The 21722-nt window shown below is 59.3% G+C and overlaps 8 protein-coding genes across 8 annotated transcripts; 4 read left to right on the top strand and 4 right to left on the bottom strand.

Annotated features, from left to right (window-relative positions):
- Positions 1-942: 942 nt before the first annotated feature.
- On the top strand, positions 943-2818 carry F5Z01DRAFT_645579 (aminotransferase). Its single transcript, XM_046262852.1, has 3 exons — positions 943-1425; positions 1479-1649; positions 1716-2818. The coding sequence occupies exons 1-3, from the start codon at positions 1371-1373 to the stop codon at positions 2612-2614; spliced, it is 1125 nt and encodes a 374-aa protein (XP_046122212.1). The 5' UTR covers positions 943-1370; the 3' UTR covers positions 2615-2818.
- On the top strand, positions 2750-4129 carry F5Z01DRAFT_645577 (uncharacterized protein). The gene is made up of 3 exons (XM_046262851.1): positions 2750-3356; positions 3445-3536; positions 3594-4129. The coding sequence occupies exons 1-3, from the start codon at positions 3106-3108 to the stop codon at positions 4067-4069; spliced, it is 819 nt and encodes a 272-aa protein (XP_046122211.1). The 5' UTR covers positions 2750-3105; the 3' UTR covers positions 4070-4129.
- Positions 4130-4839: 710 nt separating this feature from the next.
- F5Z01DRAFT_670933 (multidrug resistance-like protein) lies at positions 4840-10185 on the bottom strand (the record flags this gene model as incomplete). Its single annotated transcript, XM_046264636.1, has 15 exons — positions 4840-5059; positions 5109-5525; positions 5579-5659; positions 5713-6346; positions 6396-6511; positions 6563-6634; positions 6689-6812; positions 6880-7242; positions 7307-7469; positions 7525-8381; positions 8436-8669; positions 8724-9012; positions 9066-9295; positions 9357-9891; positions 9967-10185. The coding sequence occupies 15 exons, from the start codon at positions 10183-10185 to the stop codon at positions 4840-4842; spliced, it is 4554 nt and encodes a 1517-aa protein (XP_046122210.1).
- Positions 10186-10703: 518 nt separating this feature from the next.
- Positions 10704-12439, top strand: F5Z01DRAFT_633271 (isotrichodermin C-15 hydroxylase; the record flags this gene model as incomplete). The annotated part of the gene is made up of 4 exons (XM_046261935.1): positions 10704-10799; positions 10853-11992; positions 12052-12218; positions 12268-12439. 4 exons carry the CDS (start codon positions 10704-10706, stop codon positions 12437-12439), a joined length of 1575 nt encoding a protein of 524 aa, XP_046122209.1.
- A 320-nt stretch (positions 12440-12759) lies between these two features.
- On the bottom strand, positions 12760-13629 carry F5Z01DRAFT_633270 (uncharacterized protein; the record flags this gene model as incomplete). The annotated part of the gene is made up of 1 exon (XM_046261934.1): positions 12760-13629. The coding sequence occupies one exon, from the start codon at positions 13627-13629 to the stop codon at positions 12760-12762; it is 870 nt and encodes a 289-aa protein (XP_046122208.1).
- Positions 13630-14432: 803 nt separating this feature from the next.
- F5Z01DRAFT_327986 (putative P450 monooxygenase) lies at positions 14433-16481 on the top strand. The gene is made up of 2 exons (XM_046259078.1): positions 14433-16057; positions 16104-16481. Exons 1-2 carry the CDS (start codon positions 14653-14655, stop codon positions 16412-16414), a joined length of 1716 nt encoding a protein of 571 aa, XP_046122207.1. The 5' UTR covers positions 14433-14652; the 3' UTR covers positions 16415-16481.
- Positions 16482-16548: 67 nt separating this feature from the next.
- On the bottom strand, positions 16549-18023 carry F5Z01DRAFT_670929 (uncharacterized protein; the record flags this gene model as incomplete). The annotated part of the gene is made up of 3 exons (XM_046264635.1): positions 16549-17279; positions 17345-17887; positions 17945-18023. The coding sequence occupies 3 exons, from the start codon at positions 18021-18023 to the stop codon at positions 16549-16551; spliced, it is 1353 nt and encodes a 450-aa protein (XP_046122206.1).
- Positions 18024-19723: 1700 nt separating this feature from the next.
- On the bottom strand, positions 19724-20701 carry F5Z01DRAFT_670928 (2OG-Fe dioxygenase-domain-containing protein; the record flags this gene model as incomplete). Its single annotated transcript, XM_046264634.1, has 1 exon — positions 19724-20701. The coding sequence occupies one exon, from the start codon at positions 20699-20701 to the stop codon at positions 19724-19726; it is 978 nt and encodes a 325-aa protein (XP_046122205.1).
- Between the last annotated feature and the right edge of the window lie 1021 nt (positions 20702-21722).

Below are 21722 nucleotides of genomic sequence, written 5' to 3'. Positions count from 1 at the left end.
CTGCTCAAAATCCTGGTCGCTTGGGTTCATGTTCTCGCGATGCGCCTCGGGAGGAGGGGACCAGCCCACCATCTGCCGCAGCTTCTCATCGTCCACATTCTTCTCCTCGTCGAGAGGTATCTGCGGGACTATGATCCACTTCTTCGGTAGAGGTTTGATCCCCTTAGTGTCTCGGATATGTTTGCGAAGGGAAGACAGGATCTCTCGATTCGTCAGGCCCTCCAGTTCGGGCGCGTCGTGATGTATCTCCAGGAAGACGGCTAGATTACCGTCCTCGTCTGGCAGCACCTGCGCGTGTCGCACTTGGGCCGCGTGGTGCAGAGCGCCGAGAATCGGATGAGCCATCGTGGCGATTCTAGTTGGTAGATAGGGACCAACACAAGCAGTTCAGCGTACAGCAACAGCAGCCACGTGATTAAGGTGTGCAAACTCGTAAACAAAATACGAATGATGAATAGGTCTTTCTTTCCATGTGTTTCCCAATGTTGGGGTTGGATATGTTGGAAAGGAGTGGGTTTCCGCAGGGGGAGGACAGGAGGCTCTACAGTCTACACGTAAACAAGCCAATACCATTCACTTCGCGACGGGACAACTTCTTTGTGGAGAAGCTGCCCGATTCCATCGATACCCCAAGGGTTTGCATCCATCAACCTTCGCATCCATCTTGGGGTGGCCAATGCTGAAGATTGGGGGTTACTGTACGCGGTCATGTACATGTACGTAGTATGGAAACATCATTGTGCGTCCCTCAACTGCGTCTAAGTCAGAGACCACGTTGATCGTCATCCGACTTCAACTTCCACCCTTGTCCCCTGTCGACAACCCCTTGCACGCGGGACTGGACCGGCTCATGCACGTACCCTTGTCGGTTCCCACCGGATGGAGCTCTCTCGTAAGGCTAAATGCTTAGTGTCCGGGTACACTCAGCATCTTGAACGCAATTGATTGGTCAGGTGTGCATGTCTCAGCTGGGTACACTCACTCAGTCATCACTGCCTCCAGTCTGTGTCTGAACATGTACAGTATGCGCACGGGGCTAGCCAGATGTCTCTACAGTCTTCTGCTACTACAGGGCCGTACGTGGACTCGTGCGTGGACACATGGGGTCTCCCAGCCATGCGCAGCAAGACCACATGAAGACGGGTTGTAACATCACGCCACATGGTGGCACCTGGGCCCTTAGGATGTGCTTTTGGTGGCATATTACGGCACGCGCTACCTAGAGAGGGCCACTGAGGAAGAGTGAGTGGACAGGGGCCAAAGTCGCGGACGCTTGAGTGTATAGATGTCTCTCCAACTGTAGTCCTTCTGTCTTCAAGCTGATCGTGGGCACTGCTACGCACTGGCAGCCATAGTCTACCATTCCCGTGATGCGTGTGGAAGAGACGAACACACGCTTCCCGCCGCCCCCTCGGGAGGGCGTTGGTGAGTTCTTGGACAGCACGTCGGGCTCGTGGCGCTGATCCGCCGTATTCCAGACTGGTCGACACAATCCGCAGATACCTTCACCCACAGCCATGTCGAATCTCGACGGTGCGCCGCGACAGGCGAGTGGTCTCAACCGGTGCTGGTGGAAGATCCGTATCTGCGCGTACACGGCCTCGCGCCTGTCTTCCACTACGGCCAGGAAGCCTACGAGGGTTTGAAAGGTGATAGATACCCCATCGCACTCCTCCGCAAGGCACATGTGTAGTCAAACTGACCATTCTCAAAAGCCTTCCGCACACCTCACAACGAGATCCGCATTGTCAGGCCCGACTACCACGCGAGGCGGTTCCGTCAGTCGGCCGAGCTCGTCTCGATCCCTCCGGTCCCGCAAGATATCTTCCTCCGCAGCGTAGAAATGGCCGTGGCCCACAATGCCGAGTTCGTGCCTCCCAACGACGAAGAGAGCATGCTGTACATACGCCCTGTCGTCTTTGGCACGGGGGGCTCCATGCAGCTCAAGCCGAGCGACGAGTACCTCTTTTGCGTCTACGTCACCTGCGCAGGGGCATTTTACGGCTCAGAGGCTCTGGACTGCCTCATCCTCGAGGACTTTGACCGCGCGGCGCCAAGGGGGACTGGCTCGGGCAAGGTGGGTGGCAATTACTCTCCCGTGATGCGCTGGAGTCGACAGGCCAAAGAGAGGGGATTCGACATTACGCTGCACCTCGATAGCCAGACGCGGAGCGAGGTGGAAGAATTCACCACGTCGGCCTTTCTCGGCATCCGTGTCCAAGAGGGGGGCACTCCGACTCTTGTGGCCCCCGACACGAAGAACGTCGTGGACAGTGTCACGAGCGACTGCGCGCGCCGCATAGCACGCGACCTCGGCTGGGCGGTGCAAAGAAGACCGGTCAAGTACACAGAGCTTGAACACTTTAGCGAGATTATGGCGTGCGGTACCGCTGTGGCCCTGGTTGGTATCCGGTCCATCACAAGAGAGAGCACCAACGAAGTGTTGCGATACTCCGACAGGAATGGAGAATTGGGCCCCTACACAAAGATCTTGCAAGAGCATCTTTGTGACATTCACAAGGGAAGGGCCGCGGATCGGTTTGGGTGGATGCACAAGGTCCCTCCCCCGGAAAAGGCGGCTGATAGACAGATAGACCGTCCAGGAGCTCACTAAAGCCTCTTCCACTTCACTCTGTGCCACATGATCTTGCTCCGCTGCTTTCTTCCCTTAGCCTACACACGCATCGAGAGTTGTGTGTTGCTGGACACTGTCGCCACGTGCAAGATCTCTATACTACCTTGAGCATGAGATGCACTGATCCGGCGGGGATAGGCTGCATGTCGCTTTTTGTGCGGCTTTTGGTGATTTAGTAAGCCATGACATGGGTTACTCAGTCCCATGCCAACACCTACATGTACTTATGCTGCCAGGCCTGCAGGGAGCATCTCGACATCATTGGACAGCGAGATGGCAGGCTGCCGGGTACGTACTGAGTGCATGTGGGCTGTACACATGAAGCAGCGCAGCAAACAACATGAACTATTAGTCGTCTGCTATTTTCTGTTTTGGTGAGCTTCATAGATCAAAGTCACCAGCCTGCTGCTAGCAGACACCACCGTCCTCCCCCGTCTCCCTTTCAGCACATTCAGCACATCGAAGCGACCATGCATATTATTTTGACGGGAACCGGCCTGGTGGGCGCCTGCGCCCTCGACTTCCTGCTGCAGGAGGACGCTGTGACCAGAGTCACCATCATCAGCCGGAGAGCCGTACCACAAGCAGAGGGCCACGACAAGGTCACCGTTCTCATACAGGAGGACTTGGGCCGTTATAGTCCAGAGACGCTTCAGCGTCTGTCTGGCGCCCACGGCTGTATCTGGACGGTTGGCCCGCCTCAGGCAAGCGTGACGCGCGCGTAAGGCACTCTCTCTTTTTCCCCCAGTTCTGTCCCGTATCGGAGCTCTACCTTGACTGATACTGACGTTTTGGCTTTTGGGCCTTAGCGAATACGAGGCGGCTCACATTGATCTACCGGTTGCTGCTGCCAAGAGCTTCGCCACGCTGAACGACAAGTTCAACTTTGTCTATGTATCGCGTAAGTGACGAGATGAATGAAGGCCAAGGTCTGGTAAAATAGCTGACCCGTCTCTAGACGACCAGATCCACACACCAAATTCGCGCTGGGTGTTCTTCCTCGACGTCAAGTCGCAGGCCGAGGAGGTTCTATTCCAGCTGCATCATGACACCAGCAAGAGGCTGCCACTGGTCGAACGGCCGGGGAAGCCGTTGCCGCACGAGGAAGCCCTGCCATCTCTGCGTATCTACTGCGCACGCCCGATGCTCATTGACTACAGAAAACATGAGGCTGTCAAGCCCTGGCTCAAACCGCTCACGCTGGGCAAGAAGTGGAGCAACTGGGTTGGCCTGCCAGTCTATTCCTTCTTCGGCATGACCTCTATGATTGGTGATTCGCGGGAGCTCGGTAGGGCGCTCGTGGATCTTTCTTGTGGCGATGGGGAAGATATTCACGTGGAAGGGGTGTCCCCCGAAGGTAGGTGTCTTGGTGTCGTGGGGACGAGGAACTGGTGCAAAGAGCGCAAACCGCTAAAGGCCTCGGGAGGCAAATAAATTGCGCACTTTTCAACATGACGGTTATGAGGGCTTTGTTACAATTACATTCAAGAAGACATACCACGCTGCCTCCAAATGTGATTGTACATGGCCAAGCCAAGTTGCCTTGCTGAGGAATGTAGTCTACTTACCCTGTAGCACGGCATAACACTATCAAGAAAGAGCACATGTGGGTTCATATGTGAGCTAATACATGATGGGGAAATCTTAGGGAATTGCTTCTTTTACTGCGAGACTTTGACATCTCTGACATATAACTAAAAAGCAGTTGTCGTTCCACAGACGTGTTTGTCACTGCAAGCACTGTTAACTGAGCGTGTGTTGAGAAAGCTGACAAAGCCCCTTTACTGTGGCACAGTCCAAGTTAGTTCCTCTTCAGATAAACTACAGATTGACACTAGCAGCGCCCTCACTCATGTGCGATAATCTCGAACTCAAATTACATGGCCCTACATCAAGAAATAAAAACCGGACCAAATTGTTATCATTATCGAGAGAGCAGCTGTTGCGCGTCAGGCAGTTTATGCCAAACAAGCTGCGATTGGTCAGTCTACAGACCCGGCCCACAAAACCAAAAGGCGTCATCGTCGCGGTCTCGCGTTCTTCTGCTTCCAGCATTCAATGTTATCATCTTCTTCACATAGATCATCATCGTATGCGCCTTCTCTAATCAACTTTCGATAGAAGCCATGCTACTTGGCAAAATGTCTGGCACAGACACATCAGAGAGTGGCATCCCTGATCACCAGATCGTCTTGGACTTCCATTCAACCCTCCGTTGAAGACTCGTATAGCTTCTTGAAGACGGACGGCCGTGCCAGCAGTGCCCTGGGCTCATCGTATTCCAGGACCTGGCCCGCATCCAGCACCACCACCTTGTCGTAGTCCAACGTGACCTCGAGCTTGTGGACAATGGCGAGGACGGTCCAGTCCGCGAAGCTCGTCTTGATAACCTCATCAATCTTGGCCGACGCGGCGTGATCAAGACTGGAATCGGGTCAGTATTTACATGACAATTGGAGGGCACATCACATACCTGCTCGTAGCTTCGTCGATGAGGAGGAGCCGACCGCCCGTCTGCCTCATCATCGCGCGCGCCAGCATAAGCAGCTGCATCTGGCCCTGGGAGAACGTGTTCTCGTCCATGGGCGCATCGAGACCGCCCTCGCGGGCCTCGACCATGTGCCGCATCCCAACCTTGTCGAGCACCTCGAAAATGAGGTGATCTCTCTGGGCATCTCGGTCCTCGGCGGCTGCGCTCTCGTACTGGTGGTGGGCGTCAATGTTGAAGCGGACAGAGCCTGGCAAAATGTACGCCTCCTGGGGGATCGCAACGATCCTGGACCGGAGGTACTCGCGAGGCAGAGCCGCGAGATCCACGCCATCGACAAGGATAGATCCAGAGTCTTGCTCTACGAGACCCAACAGGGACAGAAAGAGAGAGGATTTCCCACTATACGCAGGCGTTAGTCACTTGGCCCCCTGGCCGCCAAGGGGCATGCTCACCTCCCCGTTCGGCCGCATATGCAGACCTTTTGACCGGCTTCCACCTCGAGCGACACATTGTCGAGGACCTTGGCGGAGGGTCTGTGAAAAATGTCAGTGATAAAGTCCGGGGGCCAACACGCCAAGAGACCCACGAGTAGGACGCTGTCAGATTGCGGATGGACACTTGACCCTTGGGGGGCCACGAACTCTCAGCTGCGTCGCTGGCGGATTCCGTCAATCCTGCCAGGTCATCCTCGCTGGGGAGCGCCTTCGCGAATGTTTTGATCCTCGCCACAGCGCCAAGCGACACCTCGAGCTGCACCCAGCTCGTGATGATGGCCTGCACGGTGAAGCTGAACGCGAGGATGTTGCTCAGGGCGACACCGACGTAGCCGGGCCCAATGGCCTCGCGCAGATTCGTAACCACCACGATGAGGGCGATAGCGACGAGCATGATGATGATGTTGACGGCCAGTGTCAGCCATCGCTGGGCGCAGTAGAGGAGGTAGTTGGGCCGCTGGGACTTGTCAAGGATGAGGATGTTCTGGCGCGCCGAGCGGCCCTGCCAGCCGAACGCGCGGATCGAGACCATCCCCGTCAGCGTCTGCATAAAGTGGGTGTACAGAGGCGCCTTGAGGTCGATGGCCATCTGACGAAGCTGTCGGGCCGTGCGGAGGTAGAAGTGGCCCAGCAGATAAAAGGCGAGGATCAGAAAGGGGACGAGGATGGACAGGTAACGCGAGGAGACACAGACAAGAATGAACTGGGCAAAGCCAAAGGCGGTCGCTGGTGTCTCGTCAGTAGATGTAGCAAGGGCCCGTGCTTCATCACTTACACATTGTCACGCCCATGGCGGCGGGCGGCAGCTCCATGTCGATGAGCTGGAGGTCCTGACTGAACCGGTTGATTGTGGTCCCGGTGTCGGTTGTTGCGTGGAAGGCTATCGGCGCGCTGCGCACCAGATCAGCAGCTGTACAGGGAGGGGGTGGACGCGCAACGTACTGAGAGACGGCACGGAGCAGGATCTCATGGAATTGGCTGGCCGTCTTGTTGATGGCCAAGATGAAAAGCTGCCTGGGATACGGTCAGTCCTTTGCATGGGGAGGAATGAAGGCGACAAGAACATACCACATGCCTATGAAACAGGAAACCAGAGCGCCGACGCACAGGAGTGTGTACACGCCGAACCACTTCCCAAGGTTGGTGCCCGCGCCCTTCTCGTTCGCCTCGGCCCACCATTTCAGCCATATACCTGGCTCTGCGTCAGTTTCGTGCGTCTTTCTCAACGATGGGAGCGGATCAAGGGGGCCAAAACGTACTGGGAAAGGCATCGCAAAAGGCAAAGACGGACATGGCCACCACAAAGCCGACGAGGGTGCGGTATCCTGCCGCCTTTGCGTAGTACTTGTAGACGCTGGCGTCGCCCACCTGGCGTGCGGCGTCGGCCTGGGCCTCCGTGGTGGTCATCAGGTCTGTCTCTGGCTGGCCGTCGCCGCGTAAGGCAGCAGCAGCAGCCGTCCTCGGTCCACCCTCGTGGGCTTCACGTTCGGCCCAGCGTCCGATCTTTTCGAGGACCTCCGAGGCGATTGTGTCGCCCTCGGCTGTGTTCAAGTCCTTCATGTCGGTCACATGTCCCTCCTGGTTCATGGTGATGAGGCGGTCGGCAAAGGCCAAGACACGAGCTATACAGACGGGTATTAGCCACCGGAGCTCTGATGACGCGCCCGAGAGAAAGCGGATGCCTACTAGAAGACGAGGTCATGATCGTCGTCATGTTAGAGGAGCGCAGAAGGCCATTGGGGCCCAGGAGGCCCATAAACAGGGCATCCTCTGTGCTGGCGTCAATACCACTGAACGAGTCGTCGAGGAGGAGGAGCTCGCGTCGTGCGTATATGGCTCTGGCCAGGGACTAGAAAACGGTTCATACATGTGAGTGGGCGCTCGGTAGGAGGCGGAGAACGTACCAGTCTTTGCTTCTGACCACCGCTCATGGTGATGCCTTTGGAACCAACCCTGGTCTCCTCGCCCCGAGGCCAGGTCTCAATGTCCCTCTCGAGGCGGCATGCGCGGAGCACGGTGCGATACCAATCGTCGTCCTCGGAGAGCGTGGAGCTGACGTCCGCGTTGTTCTTGTCACCCGCGTCGCTGGGCAGACGACCGGTGATCACCTGGTGCACCGTCTCGTTCGGCAGCCAGGGGCTCTGCTCGCAGAAGGCAATGGGGCCCGCGCATCCCACGCTCACATTGCCTTGCACGGAGAGCTCGCCGAGCAGGGCGCGCAGGAGTGAGGACTTACCACAGCCGACGGGCCCCATGATGACAGTCAGTGTGTTCCGCGCAATGCGCAGGGAGGGCGAGATGACGACGGTTGGTGGAGTATGCTCATGCTTTGCGACAGCTTGAGCTTCGCCGGCTGACTTGGCGTCTCCCTTCTCTTGAGTCTCTTCCCCCGTCTCGGGGCCCGTCTCGGGGGTGCTGTCAGACCAGAAGAACGCGCCACTCATTGTGGCCATGATACGGCCACTGTCAGGGGCCTTCTCGGCCACCAAAACCCCATCCTTCTCCTCACCAAGGGGCATGACGGCGCGCGCGTCGCGGTACTCCTGGGCGTTTAAAAAGTCCTGTATGCGCTGGAAGGAAGTCACAGCACCGGCGATCTGCGGGAGGGCAATGACGAGCTTGGTGAGGGGGCTGTTAAGCAACACCATGATGGAGAAGGCCGTGAAGATCTGGGCAATGCTGAGCCCCGAGTCCGAGTGGAGGGACACGCCGGCGGCCGTCGCAAAGGTCAGCAGCGGGCCGAGGATAGGGGTCGAGAGGGCTGGACGAGATACGATATCAGCTACGGCCGCGGTCAAGGGGAGGGGGAACCTACATAGCACGAGAGAGCCGCCCAGCAGCCATCGAAAGCGCTCCGAAACCTGGAGCTCATGGGCCCTGAGATTGCGCAGCGCGGAGAAGGCAATGTTGGTCAAGCCGGAGATCTTGATCCACTTGACGCTGCCCAGGGTATGGGATGTGGCCGCGACACGCTCCTGCGAGGCCTGATTCCACAGAGCCTGGCGTGTTCCCGTGGGCACCGCGAGGAAGCCGGTGCCGACCATGACGACTGTGGCGCGACGCTGTCAGTCCGGACAAAGAGGAAGAGGGACTCTTTTCTTACCAAGCGAGAAGCCGATGCTCATGACACAAGAGACGCCCAGCTGCCGCTCCAACAGGTAGATGGACAAGGCCAGCTCGATCACGTTGCTCCACGTCTCGTGCAGTTGGGTGAGGCCCGAGACGATGGTCTCGATATCGGTGCTGATGAGCGTCAGGGCGCCCATGTGGCTGAGACCTGTATTTGTCGACGAATCGAGCACGACAGCCTTGTCGTGGATGAGCGGGACGACGCTGCCTCTCATCATGGTAGCCGCGCGCCAGGCCCGCCACTCGGACTGGCTGACAGAGATCTGGAGAGGCACAGGTCAGTCATGAATACTTGGGGGACCCGCACTTGACCTACCGCGATGCCGCCATACACCAGAATGTAGGCGCCAATCAATCCGTAGCCCAGATTGTTGTAAGGGTCCTGTTGAGGCAACGCGGCGAGGCGGATGGCGGCCGTGACGAGGAAAGGCTGCGCAAAGGTGAAGCCGATCTGGAAGAGGCGGGCAAAGGCCGGCAGCAGAATCGGACCTTGAAAGGCGCTCAGCCATGCACCAAAGAGAGCATTCGGCTTTTTCTGGTCCTTGACTGTCGAGGGGCGTCATCAGCTCCTGTTATACTTGGGGTCCAAACCTTCAACAACACATACCATTTCTCCATGCGTGGCGCAGGCGCACGGCCAGTCGTTCCGACTCGAGCTCCTCATCGAGGCGGCCTAGATGGTCGTAGTGCAACAGGCTTCTGTAGCCGCGCAGGAAGAGAGGATTCAGCCACCAGAACAGACTCGTGTTGATGGGACCGCTGGTAGTTTCGGCCGAGACGCTGCGGTACTCTGGGAGGAGATACGAGCGCTTCTCCGTGCTCTCGAGCAGCAAAATGACGGCACGCAGCGTGAGAGACGCAGTGAGTAGGGAACGAGTGGACGTGGACACTGAGGGAGAGAGCCATAGTGTCCTGGCGCGCGCGGCGTCGAGCAGCACAGAGAGAGAGAGATAGGCGGTGATGAGCAGCGAGGGACGTAGCGAGGCGCGCTGCTTTAGCGTGGACAGCACCGCAAAGACAATGGACGCGACAAGGGCGAGGGCCGCGCTCGGTACTGTGGTGATCGTCTGGCTGGTGTCGTCCTCGGTCGCGTGGATGCCCAGGGCGGCGGCAGAGAGCGCGACGAGGCCGGTGGCGAGTGTCTACGATGGTTCGACAACGGTCAGCAGGTCTCAATTGTCATCCGAGACAGACAACGCGTGGCAATGGGAACGCACCAGCTTGAGCCAAGTGACGGCGTGGGGCCGGATCTTGGTGGGCGCCTTGAGGCACGAGGCTACGTCGAGGGCTGCGAGGCAGAGAAAGACGGCGGAGAGCAGGATGGACAGAATGGTCTCCTCGAAGAGCAGGGTGAAGTCGAAGCCGCCGCGACAGTCTGGCCCAGCCCATGGACCGAAGCTGCCATCGGGACACGCATCGTCTCGACGCCTCGACATGATGCTGCGAGCGACTGGCGACTGACACACACAATTGCAATGAGCTGCTGGAAGCTACAGCGAAGAGAGGTGCGGGTGTGCAAAGCGAGGGCTGTTCCAAAGGTCCTACCAGTTGAAGCTGCGCGTCTCCCAACAGCCACCATGCATGGCGCGCACACACAGATTGTCGATCATGTCGCTCGTCGGCTGTCGTGTCTTGGCCCCTGTCCGTCCGTCAAGTCTTCAGACAGGGCCCCTCTGACTGGCACTCGCTTGGCTGACAGAGGCAGAGTTGGAGATTTGGAGTGCATATAAGCATCACTCAGCCGGCCACAGCGTCACGTCAGATTGACAGAGGCGCCAGACTGCAGGACTCCAGTCCAGTCCCGTCCTTGGCCGCCTGCCAGGGCGTTTACTTTGTCGGCTTGGCGTGATGCCCGGCTGTTCACTTGCATTAAATACCCCTTGTGGGCGAGAGATGCCTGCTGGATGCTCTCGCCAACCGGGCCGCTTCCTCTAGTGTCCAATTTACATGCACAATGGGAAGCCACACTGATGCTTATCTCGGGACCGACTGGCCCAGCCTTGTCCACCTCGACAGCGCGCCTCGCTTGGCCGCCCTTGTCCTCGTCCTTGTACCGTGGCCTCTTCTCCTCCCCCCAAGTCCTCAAGACTGACAGAAACGCAGATCGTCGCGTACCAGGCCATCTACGCGGGCTATCTCGTCTTTGTCCATCCGCTGCGTCGCATCCCTGGGCCGAAGCTGGCGGCCGTCACGCGGCTCCTCTATGCTCGCAAGCTCCTCCAGGGCGACCTCGTCCGGTGGCTGCACGAGCTGCACGAGAAGTACGGCGAGGTGGTCCGCATCGCACCCGACGAGGTGTCCTTCATCTCCGGGGAGACGGCATGGCAGGACATCTACGGCGTCCACACGGGCGCCAAGGCGGCCAAGGGCAAGTATCTCAAGGACCGCAGATGGTTCGCCGCGCCGTACAATGACACGTGGTCCATCCTCCAGGCCGACGCCGAGTCGCACCCTCGGATGCGCAAGGCGATCGCGCCCGCGTTCGGGGACCGGGCGATCCGTGAGCAGGAGCCCCTGATCCAGGGCTACGTCTCGCTCTTCATCCAGCGGCTGCACGAGCAGGTCGAGGGCCCGTCCCGGGGCCAGGTGGACATTGTCCGCTGGTTCAACTACTTTACGTTTGACATCATCGCGGACCTCACCTTTGGCGAGCCCTTTTACTGCCTCCGCGACAGCGACTTCCACCCCTGGGTGCGCATGCTCTTCGCCTCGGTGCGCGCCATTTCGCTCAACAGCGTCATCCGCCGCTACCCGACATGGCAGTGGTTCGTCAAGCGCCTCGCGCCCCGGGACCTTCTCGAGAAGCGCCGTGCCTTCAACATGTGGGTGTTTGAGCGCGTCGCCCAGCGCCTCGAGGCCGAGGACACGGCCACGACGCACCCGGACCTCATGACGCACATTACGGCGCAGGAGGGCAGCAGCAGCAAACGCCTCAGCCGCGACGAGATTGACAGCAACGCCAACATTATGCTCATCGCCGGCAGCGAGACCACCGCCACCCTCCTCTCAGGCTGCACCTACCTGCTCCTCACCAACCCGGACAAGCTCCGTGCCCTCCAGGACGAGGTCCGAGGCGCCTTCGCCGAGCCCGCCGAGGTCACCCTCGCCCGCGTCAACGAGCTCAAATACATGCTCGCCGTCCTCAACGAGGCCCTGCGCATCTACCCGCCCAACGCCGCCGGCTTCATGCGCCTAGTGCCCGAGGCGGGCGATCATATCAGCGGCTACTGGATTCCAGGGGGGGTATGTTGTCTTTGTCTCTCGTCTCCCCTCTCCTCTCTATCCTGACTAACACTTACCAGACATCCGTCTCTGTCTCGCAGTGGCCCGCCAACCACTCCAAGCGCAACTTTGCGTCCCCCGAGACGTTTGCGCCCGAGCGCTTCCTCGGCGACCCCAAGTACGCCGACGACAACCTGGCGGTCCTGAATCCCTTTTCGTTTGGGCCCAGGAACTGCCTTGGCAAGAGGTACGCTGCCGGTCACAGCCTGAAGGAACGATGCTAACGCGTTCTGTAGTCTCGCGTACGCAGAAATGCGGCTCCTCCTAGCCCGTCTAGTCCTGGAATTCGACATGACGCTGGTGGACCCGGACACGGACTGGATGGACCAGAAGATCTTCACCCTGTGGGACAAGGGGCCTCTAAAGATCCGGCTGACGCCCGTCGGCACAGGTGCCAGTCAGCCGTAGACGGGAGCTCGCTAGTCGGTCAATAATCCGGACACGCTCCATCTGGGCCACGTAGAAGAGGTGAATGCTACCAATGGAGCTCAAAATCGCAGCGTTCCCCGTTCTGTCCGTGTGTCTGTCTGTCTTCCTTCATCCCTGCCGCAATACAATAGAATGGCTTCCATGTCCTGTCCACAGGCTTACGTGTCCAGAGCAGCCCCATGGGCGCGCGAAGATGGTACAGAGCGAGCAGGGTATGAACTACGCGCTGTTGAGCCGTGCGGACTACGGAGAGCAATAATGTGTGTAGGATTCATGTATCATTATGTTCATGGCGGTTACTACCTGCAGCTCTCGCCGTGGCAGACGGAGGCGTACGCCTTGACGAGGCCGTCGTCGACGCTGGCCCACCCCCTGACCGTCTCCATGCCGCGCGCTCTCTGCGTCTCGACGTCCTGCCACGACCACGTAGGCGATTTGGCTCCGCGCTCCTCGTCATCATCTGCGTGCGCCGGCGGAATCCACCCGCCTTCCTCGAGGAACTGGCTGGGGGACACGGTGATGCGTCCCTTCTTCAAAATATACTTGGAGAGGCTCGCCGCGTAGACGGTGGTGGTCTTCCCTGGCGCGACGAACCACGACCCGACGTAAAGCCAACGCGTGTCCCAGGCGAGGAGGGCGGAATGGACCTCGTACCGTGCCAGCGCCCTCATCTCCTTGCGGAACGTCGTGTGGGCCGAGCCAAGAATGAAGGCAGCCCTACCACGAACAGTCTCCCTCCTCGGCTGTCCGTCGCGGCCCGTGTACTCGATCTGCATCTTGTCCATGGGCCACGCCGGGGCGATGAGGCGAGCCATGAGACGGATCCGCGAGACATCAAGGTCCGTGAAGAAGGTGGCGTTGGACTTGTGCAGGTTGATGTCGATCTCCAACAGAGCCACATGGGTCCTGATCTTATCGGCCTGAAAGAGGGGATGCGGCCCTGTCGAGGGACCAGTGCCATGGTGCCAGGAGGCGACACGGCGGCCTGGGTTGGACGGCAGCGGTGCAGGACGCGTCTGCCGCCTCGAGGCGTAGAAGCTTAGGTTGTACTGCCAGAGGACGCGGACGGTCCAGGCGCCCGGCAGGACTTTGGCGTTCAGGCCCACGAGGAGGAGGCAGAGCAACAGGAGCCAAGGGTGGGCGGCCAGGAGATCCCCCAGGAATGCCATGCCAGCCATTGCTTGGTAGGGTAGAGAGCAGCAGTGGAGGAGCAGAAGCAGGCCAGCAGAGCAGTCGACAAAGGACAGCAGACGAAAAGAGGAGGGGAGGGAGGAAAAGGATGCTCGTGCACCTTCATGCCTTCTGCAGACTCAGTGACTGGCCATAAAGAGCAAGCTCGGCGAAGCTGACATGAATCGATCACTGCAAGTCGGCACCAATTACTTGACTTGCACTCCGCACATGGCGCAATTTGCACCAGCATCACCTCTTCTGGCTCTTGTCCTGGCGACGGTCTGACTCTAAGCATAGCTTGCATGACGCTTGTATGTACACGTAGTCACTCGGCAGATCGACACTTGACCGGTGCCGGACGGGCTCATCGAATGCAGTCCTGCAGTCACGGCACAGGCTGCCTGCAGACTGTCCATGTACCTTGGGTGCGTAGTAATATCGGGCCGCACAGGGTCTTGTCTCGGGGGGCTTGGCCTTGGTTCTTGGCCCTGCATCCTTTCGGTGGTCGTGGCGGAACGACGTACGTGTCTTTTGCCTGATGACATTGACCGAATCGGACGGAAAGCAAGCACAACGCATACACTCGTTCAGGCACGCAGGTATGCAGTCGACGCCGGACGTTCACCTCGAGAGGCCTGCTGACGTGAGACACGCCCTGGGACTGCCAAGGCATAGCATGGCCTGGTCTGACTAATAATAGTTGAGGAGACTCGCGTGTCTGTCGGCTTTCCTGCACTCATTGTCAAGTGTATGCCTTGGTGATGCAGAGAGGGAGGAAAGGCGGATTCGACCGAGAGCGAGATGTTGAGGACTGGACAGCTTGAGGACTGAGCGAGACAACCCTCGAGGCACTGGCAGTTCGTGTTTCCATTCCATGGCCCATGTCTCGCCACTCTTAACGAAAGGTCGTCCTGAATCCTAGCCCCAAGACTCCAAGAGTCCAAGACAAGCAGCTGCATCGTCGCTCTTCCTTGCCCCCATCACCACAAGCGAAGCCAAGACGAGACAAGACAGACCCCATGGAGCAGGCACAGGAAGGCTCTCACGCCGGCTGGGAGCCCGCGCTGGCGCTCGCCGCCGGCGTCGTGTCGCATCTGGCGTACTTTCGGCGTGGGGAGCACTTTGCGCATCCCTGGCGCTACGTGCTGCTCCTCGCTATCTGCGCACCCTGCGCGGCCGTGGCCGTGACGACGCGGATGAGGCTTCGCCTTGTCTCAGTCCCTTCTGTCTCTTCTGTCTATCCCTCGGTCCCGGAGCTGGCGCTGCTGTCCGGCCAGCTGGCCTTTCTCTATCTGGCAGGCGTCTTTGGGAGCGTCATCGTGTACCGCCTCCTCCTCAACCCGCTCAACCGCTTCCCCGGCCCGTACCTGGCGCGCCTGTCCAAGGGCTACCTCGTCTACCTCAACTGGCGCTCGGGGCTGCGCGGGCACCATGTGCTGCGCCGCCTGCACGAGACGTACGGGCCCTACGTGCGCCTGGGCCCCAATGACCTGTCCGTGGTCGACCCGGACGGGATGCGCGTCGTGCTGGGGCCCAGCTCGCGGTGCCGCAAGTCAGCCTGGTACGGGCAAGACGCGCCCTACATCTCGACCAACACGACGCGCGACAGGGCCGCCCACGATCGCCGTCGCCGCCTTCTCACGCCCTCCTTCAGCGACGCCGCCCTGCGCGGGTACATGGTGCGCGCCCAGCGGTACAACGACCAGCTGCTGGGGCAGCTCGAGGCGTCGGCCGGGCAGCCCCTGGACGTGACAAAGTGGTTTGGCCTGCACGGCTTCGACGTCATGGGCGACCTCGTCTTCAACCAGCCCTTTGACATGCTGCAGCGCGGCGAGGCCCACGAGGCCATCCAGGTGCTGGGCGCGGGTCTGTATCCCCAGGGCTTCGCCTTTGCGCCCTGGCTCTACCGCGTCTTCGCGACGCTGCCCGGCATGGGCGCGGGCTACCGTCGCTTCGTGGCCTTTACGGCCGACCAGCTCACCCGCCGCATGGGCGAGCAGGGCAAGACGACGTACGCCGACATGATGCAGCCGCTCATCGCGCACTACCAGGCGCTGCCGTCCCCAGACCAGCACGCCATGCTGCCCATGCTGCAGGGCGACGCGCGGATGCTCATCGTCGCTGGCAGCGACACCACCTCGACGACACTCATCCACCTCTTCTACCGCCTCTGTGCCGAGCGCGGCCTCGTCCGCCGCCTGCGTCGGGAGCTGGGGCCCCTGGTCGGGGATGCGCATCCCATCGAGTACGGCCACGTCGCTGGCGCCGAGCTTCTGCACGCCTGCGTCAACGAGACGCTGCGCATGCATTATCCGGCCCCGTCGGGCTTCTTCCGCAAGACACCCCCTGGCGGCATCGCCATCGGTGAGGTCCACGTCCCGGGGGACACGGTCGTGCAGCTGCCCCCGTATGTGATGGGGTTGGGTGAGTCTCTTCTCTTCTGTGCTCTTCATAATTGCTAATTAGGCAGACGACGACATCTACGAGCGCAGCCGCGACTTTGTGCCCGAGCGCTGGTTCAGCCGCCCTGAGATGGTCAAGCACCCCGACGCCTTCATGCCCTTCCTCGCGGGGTCAGAGTCCTGCATTGGCCGACGGCTGGCGTACATGCAGCTGGCCACCCTCACGGCGCAGATCATCACGCAGTTCGACGTCGCCTTGGCCCCGGGCGAGGACGGCACGCGCCTGCTCGAGGGGTCCCTCGACCTGGCCATGATGCACCCCGAGTCGCTGCACCTGGTCTTTACGCGGAGGGGGAAGGACTCGGGCGACAAGGACTAGATTAGACTACATGTACGTATCATGTATCTACATAGGAGAAGCAGGGGCATCCTTGCTCTTTGCGTCTTGGACTGCCTTACCCACATCAAGTACCCAGTCCCATACCCTGTCCAGTCCCTCCCGGTTCCTCCTCCTCACACGCTCCCCATAATGCTGAGACAGGCGGCCGCCAGCTTCATCTCCTCGCTGACGTGATCCCGCCGCCGGCACGACGAGAGAATGATCATAATGGACAGCGAGGCGTAGCTCCGCTGCGTGTGCGTCAGCTCATCCACGCTCCCCACGAGCGACTCGGTCAGCGCCCACATCCTCGGCGCCGCGTCCTGGAGCAGCTGCATCAGATGCCCAAACGCCCGGTGCAGGCCACTCTTGTCCGCCGCCCCGGGGCTGTCGTCCACCGTCGCCTTCTCCAGTCGCCGCAGCGCGTCCAGGTAGACCTCGGACGACGTCGGGTCCCAGTCCTCGAGCTCCTCGCGCGCGATGCTGCCCGCTGACTGGATCGTCTCTCTGTGGTACCCGTGTGCCTCCCACTGGCTCCATGTCTCCGCGTCTCGTCGCAGCGTTGCCAGCAGCTGTGGCAGGCCCTTTTGCCGGCTCTGGCGCTGCTGTCGCGAGATGGACGTGTCGTGGCTGAAGTCCCCCGTGTAGTACTGCCCGGCCACATCGTCCAGGCTCTCGAACCCGGCCTCCACCGCGCACTGCCGCACGTGCTCGATCCGGTCCTCGATCCGTCCGTGCGGCCCTTGTCCTGGCGGTGGCGGCGGCGCTCCTCGCCCCATGGTCTTGTTTGCCGGACCCGGCGGCTCGCTCATCGATTCGATCGACGACCCAGTGCCGTTCGGCTGTGGTGGAGAGCGCTGGGGAACTGCGTCCAAGCACAAGTGGTCAGTCGCGTGGCTCTCTCACGCTCTAAAGGGCTTTTGTACTTACCGTAGATTCCTTGTGGCGGTTCGTTGCTGTAGCGGCTCATGGGGGGGCCGTGGCCCCAGTGATAGTCCATGGGCAGACGGAAGCCGGCACCGGACCCGGACACGGACACGGGCCCGGACCCGGACGGGAGGAGACCCGTCGCTGTGGGAAACGCCATGTTGGGCGGCGGCGGCGCCTTGCTGTGGAACTGTGGCTCCATGCCCTGCGTGGCGAGGTGCATGTCAAAGAGGGCGTTCTCGTCCACGAGGTCGCCGTCGTTGTCGTGGCCTAGAGCGCCCGTCGTGGCATCCATCTCGTGGTCGGGGGGCCCGCTTGCTGATGGTGCTGCTGCTGGTCCTCCTGCGCCTCCTGATCCTCCTCCTCCTCCTCCCCCTCCTCCTCCCCCCATGCCTCCAGGCCCATCGTCGACGCTGCTGCTGCCAACATGAAAGGGGTTCTTGTCTGGCCGACCAACGCCCTCACCCTCGCCCTCGCCCTCCCGCTGGCTTCGGTAATGCTGCACCTCGCGCTCGAGATCTTCCACCCGCTGCTTGATGCGGTTGCCTGTCACACTCATCAGCCCATGGTCCCACGTGCACCCAGCTCGTCCGTCGGTCGTACGGTAGCTCCGCTGCGCCACCCTGTTCTGGAGCTTCTTCCTCTGGCGCTTGTCCTTGAGCATGCTGGCGTCTTCCTCCATGGCGGCAGGGGCGGGGCGGGCAGACTGCACTCTGCGCGGCCAAACGTGCAATGATGAGGTAGAAAAGGCTGTGGATAGACTATAGCGGTGGACTGAATGTGGATGGATAGTAAGTTGAGGAGATAGCAAGGACATGGAGATGGCTAGGCCCGTAAGCAGATGACGAGACCTCTTCAAGCTGGAAGGTACATGTAGGCAGCAACCGGTCGGCGACGCTTATTCAATCCGGGAGCGATGCTGCGAGACCTGACGCTCGCTTACAATTCATATGCCACCGTTCGACGCTCTCCGAGCAGCCCTTTGTGCCGTCTTCGCGTCCCTGACTGCCTGCGTACGGCCGGTAGTCCATGCAATCTGCAACAACCGCTGCGCCGCAACCTTGTTCTGTCTCTCCGAATCGAATCAAGCGCTACGACGCGAATCCTACGGACGAGGAGGGTGGCCCGGCGAGCGATCCCAATGGCGCGCGCCCTTCCTCCTGGCGGCATCTACATGTACGGTACATGCAATGCACCTGGATTCCTTCATACCGATCTCACCATCGGTCCACGTGCGTCAACACACAAGCATTTGCCTCTCCGCTACAGACGTGATGATACGAGCAGTGCGTAGTACGCAGCACTGAGTGTAAACAAAGTCAGACGCCCGCCCTGCTTTCCCCACTCGGCAGGGATCCTGATCCGCAGTCCCCTCGTGCTTATGGCCATGGTGATATATGATGAATGCCATGCCATGAAGCCTCTGGGCGCTTCACAACTTGAGACGATGCTGGCTTGGCTCGATGCTCGCTCGCTCAGCCCGATCCCTACTTCCTTCGAACCGACCTACCTATCATGGTGGGCGGAATTTCTCTCCTCTTTCTCTCCTCTTTATCGTGTGGTCGTATGTGGCCTGTTCGTCGCTCTTTTCTCCATCTAGATGTCGTAAGAACGCATCCTGTCTCACCCTGCATACATATACATATGCCTCCCACGTATGCAGCACTTGCGCGCTTATAGGCATAAGATAACGCTTCCCGTGCAGCATCCTCCTGTAGCTCCCGGACAAATTGTCCGATATTACCTAAGAACACAGCAAGTACAATAGTCCCCTCACCGTTTCTGCCATGCATGAACACTAGGTCTAGGCTGGGCAGTTCGCATTCCCCCCCACCCTACGTAGCACGTACCTTACCATTTCACTCATAGTGCATACATGGTCCCTTTGAAGCCATTCGTATAATAAGGCCAAGAGGCGTCTGCAAGGCGCTTCGTCCGTGGATGCCGCCGGTGCCATCTCACCCCCCCTCTTCAGGATCGCGTCGGCATGTTTCAGGGGCGCCTGCGCCAATACAGCCTGTATTCTATAGCGTATTCGTATACTAATTACCGGGGGAATCCCGTCTCTCCATACACGCCAGGTTAAGAGAAGCCGATTATTTCCATGCCAAGGAGGATCTACACGTCCGTGCCCAGCCTTATTATGGTCGCGAGAGTCGAGACCCGGGGGTTGCGGGCTACATTCAGCCTTCACCGCGATGGAGTCGTAACCCCGTGCTGCGACGCTGACCTTGCATCTTCTGTTCTCTATTGGCCTTGGGCTCAATGAAGCTACTTTGGCTATATCCCCCTATGTAAACGTGTTCACTCATCTGTATTGCAATCATCGGTTCCTTTATCGTATTTCCGCATTGCCTCCCAATCCCACCCCACCCAGATCCCTCAATTCGGGAGCGTGAACAGAGGAATCTCCATCGGGCTCTTCTCATGAGACTTGAGCGAGTCGATGCCCGCCGAGATGTGTCCCTCGGTGACGGGCTTGCGCGTGAAGAAGATGAGCATGTCCCGCGTCGCCTCCTTAGCCTCATCTACCGCGTACACGGGCGAGAGGCTGTGCTTGTACTCGTGGTCGGCCACGAGCAACGTGTCGAGGAACTTGGTGTGCTGCGCCCGGCCGTAGATCTTGTTCGGCGACGTCTCGTGGAACGGCGTGCCCGTCGTCTCGTCGCGCTCGTGAAGGAGCGTCACGGCGCTGTTGGGTTTCATGTTGCTACTCCCCAGATACGTGGTCATGGTGTGGTCGACGCCATCCGTGTGCACGCCCTCGAGCGCTGGCTCGCCCAGAATGTCCGGCCTGGTCACGGTGCGCAGGTTGAACATGGTACAGACCCATTTGTTCGCGCCGTAGTCAAAGTTGGGGCGGTGCATGGTCGGCACACCGTGCATCACCATGGCCTTGAAGATCATCAGGCCCTGCAACACCGTGTTGGAATGCAGCTCCTCCTCAATCTCGTCAAAGACGCGCACCGTGTCCGAGTCATGGCGTTTAAAGTCCTCGGCGGCCGACAAGGAGAACGGCTGGAACTCGAGCCGGCGGAGCGACTGCCGATCGTAGTCCATGCAGAAGCGTCCCGTCCGGGACTTTCGAAAGGGTAGCGTGGGATCCGTCTGCAGGTTATTGCTGACGACCTGGAGACGGCCAAAGTCTTCTTCCCGGGCGCCCAGGCCACGCATCAAGTCGACCATCTCGTCATGCCGCACGAAAATGGTCCGATCCTCGACGTACCTATCTCTCCACTGCATGATTTTGGCAATGGACTGATAGAAGCCGTAATCGTGCGCTTTGTCATGGAGCCAGAGCTCCCCCGCACTCCTTGCTCTCTGCGGCACCTTGCTGTCCAGGGGCAGGGGACTGTGCATCGCTTGAGCGGGTGCTGCTACTTGTACAGTGGCAAGACCTCGGGCCCCCTGGCAAGTGGCACCACGCTCGGACCGGATGTGTGGCCACCGCAGTCTGCTAGCGATGGGTAGCCTGGCTCTGCTGACCAGGTGAGGCATCGGTGCTCTGAGTGATAGTGAGGCTGACATAGCTTGCTTGAAATGACAAGGCTTCTCCTGCTCAGTAGACGGCAGACTGATCAGAAAAATAGGGGAAAGATGTCAATTGGAATTCGGAGGGCAGAGCCTGGGGCCAAAGTCACACGAAAACAGAACAAGTATATGAAAGAATGACCTGCTATGGATGGGGGGGACATGTGGCCGTGGAAAGGGGGAAACTGACTGCTCTTTGGCTCTGTGGACTGCTGAGCTGTTGCACATCCCTCTTTGAGCTCACAAATGCCGTTGGGCATAATACATCCCGGAGATTCAGAGCACCATCAGCCCCCCATTTTCATTCACAATCTATATTGGCCTCAAGTCACAAACACAATGGCTTCCTGTTGTGCTCCCGCCTAGGCTGTGGTATATCCCGCCCAGATCCCGGCCACTGCTACTTCCATTCTAGCTTCGTGGTACATCATGCAGGCTCTCTTTTCGAGGCCCTGCGTGCCAATCTTTTGCCGGGACGGGGGATCGAGTCAGCCCAGCATAGCCAAGCCTGAGGAGAAGCCCTGTATCTGACTCATCCTAAAGCTCAACTACTTCAAGAGTCCAAAGCATCACAAGCTGGTCACTTGACTGACTTTGCAGAAACATGTTTTTGTGATACGAAATCTTTGAAGGTAGAGAGTTCTGTTAGTAATAAATGAACATGCACATTCGATCGATATTTCTATTCAAGTCTGAACAATACAGTGTATGTGTGCCATTTGCCGATCTATTGTAGAGTAGTAGTAAGGATAACACCTGTCAAGCATGAGTGTGCATAAGTAAACAGCTTACCTATCACACACCGAGACGGTGATTAGAGATGCTCTACGTCCGTACCAAGACCCAACTT

This window comes from Emericellopsis atlantica, assembly GCF_019669845.1.
Source record: "Emericellopsis atlantica unplaced genomic scaffold F5Z01scaffold_3, whole genome shotgun sequence".
Taxonomy (NCBI): domain Eukaryota; kingdom Fungi; phylum Ascomycota; class Sordariomycetes; order Hypocreales; family Bionectriaceae; genus Emericellopsis; species Emericellopsis atlantica.
Note: the sequence above shows the minus strand (reverse complement) of the source record. Positions and strands in the feature narration are given on the sequence as shown.

Coding starts and splice junctions, on each gene's coding strand:
- F5Z01DRAFT_645579 (XM_046262852.1), top strand. CDS start 1,371: ATGCGTGTGGAAGAGACGAACACACGCTTCCCGCCGCCCCCTCGGGAG. Junction 1,426..1,478: donor GCCCCCTCGGGAGGGCGTTG/GTGAGTTCTTGG, acceptor GCCGTATTCCAG/ACTGGTCGACACAATCCGCA. Junction 1,650..1,715: donor AGCCTACGAGGGTTTGAAAG/GTGATAGATACC, acceptor CATTCTCAAAAG/CCTTCCGCACACCTCACAAC.
- F5Z01DRAFT_645577 (XM_046262851.1), top strand. CDS start 3,106: ATGCATATTATTTTGACGGGAACCGGCCTGGTGGGCGCCTGCGCCCTC. Junction 3,357..3,444: donor CAGGCAAGCGTGACGCGCGC/GTAAGGCACTCT, acceptor TTTGGGCCTTAG/CGAATACGAGGCGGCTCACA. Junction 3,537..3,593: donor CAACTTTGTCTATGTATCGC/GTAAGTGACGAG, acceptor ACCCGTCTCTAG/ACGACCAGATCCACACACCA.
- F5Z01DRAFT_327986 (XM_046259078.1), top strand. CDS start 14,653: ATGGAGCAGGCACAGGAAGGCTCTCACGCCGGCTGGGAGCCCGCGCTG. Junction 16,058..16,103: donor CCCGTATGTGATGGGGTTGG/GTGAGTCTCTTC, acceptor CTAATTAGGCAG/ACGACGACATCTACGAGCGC.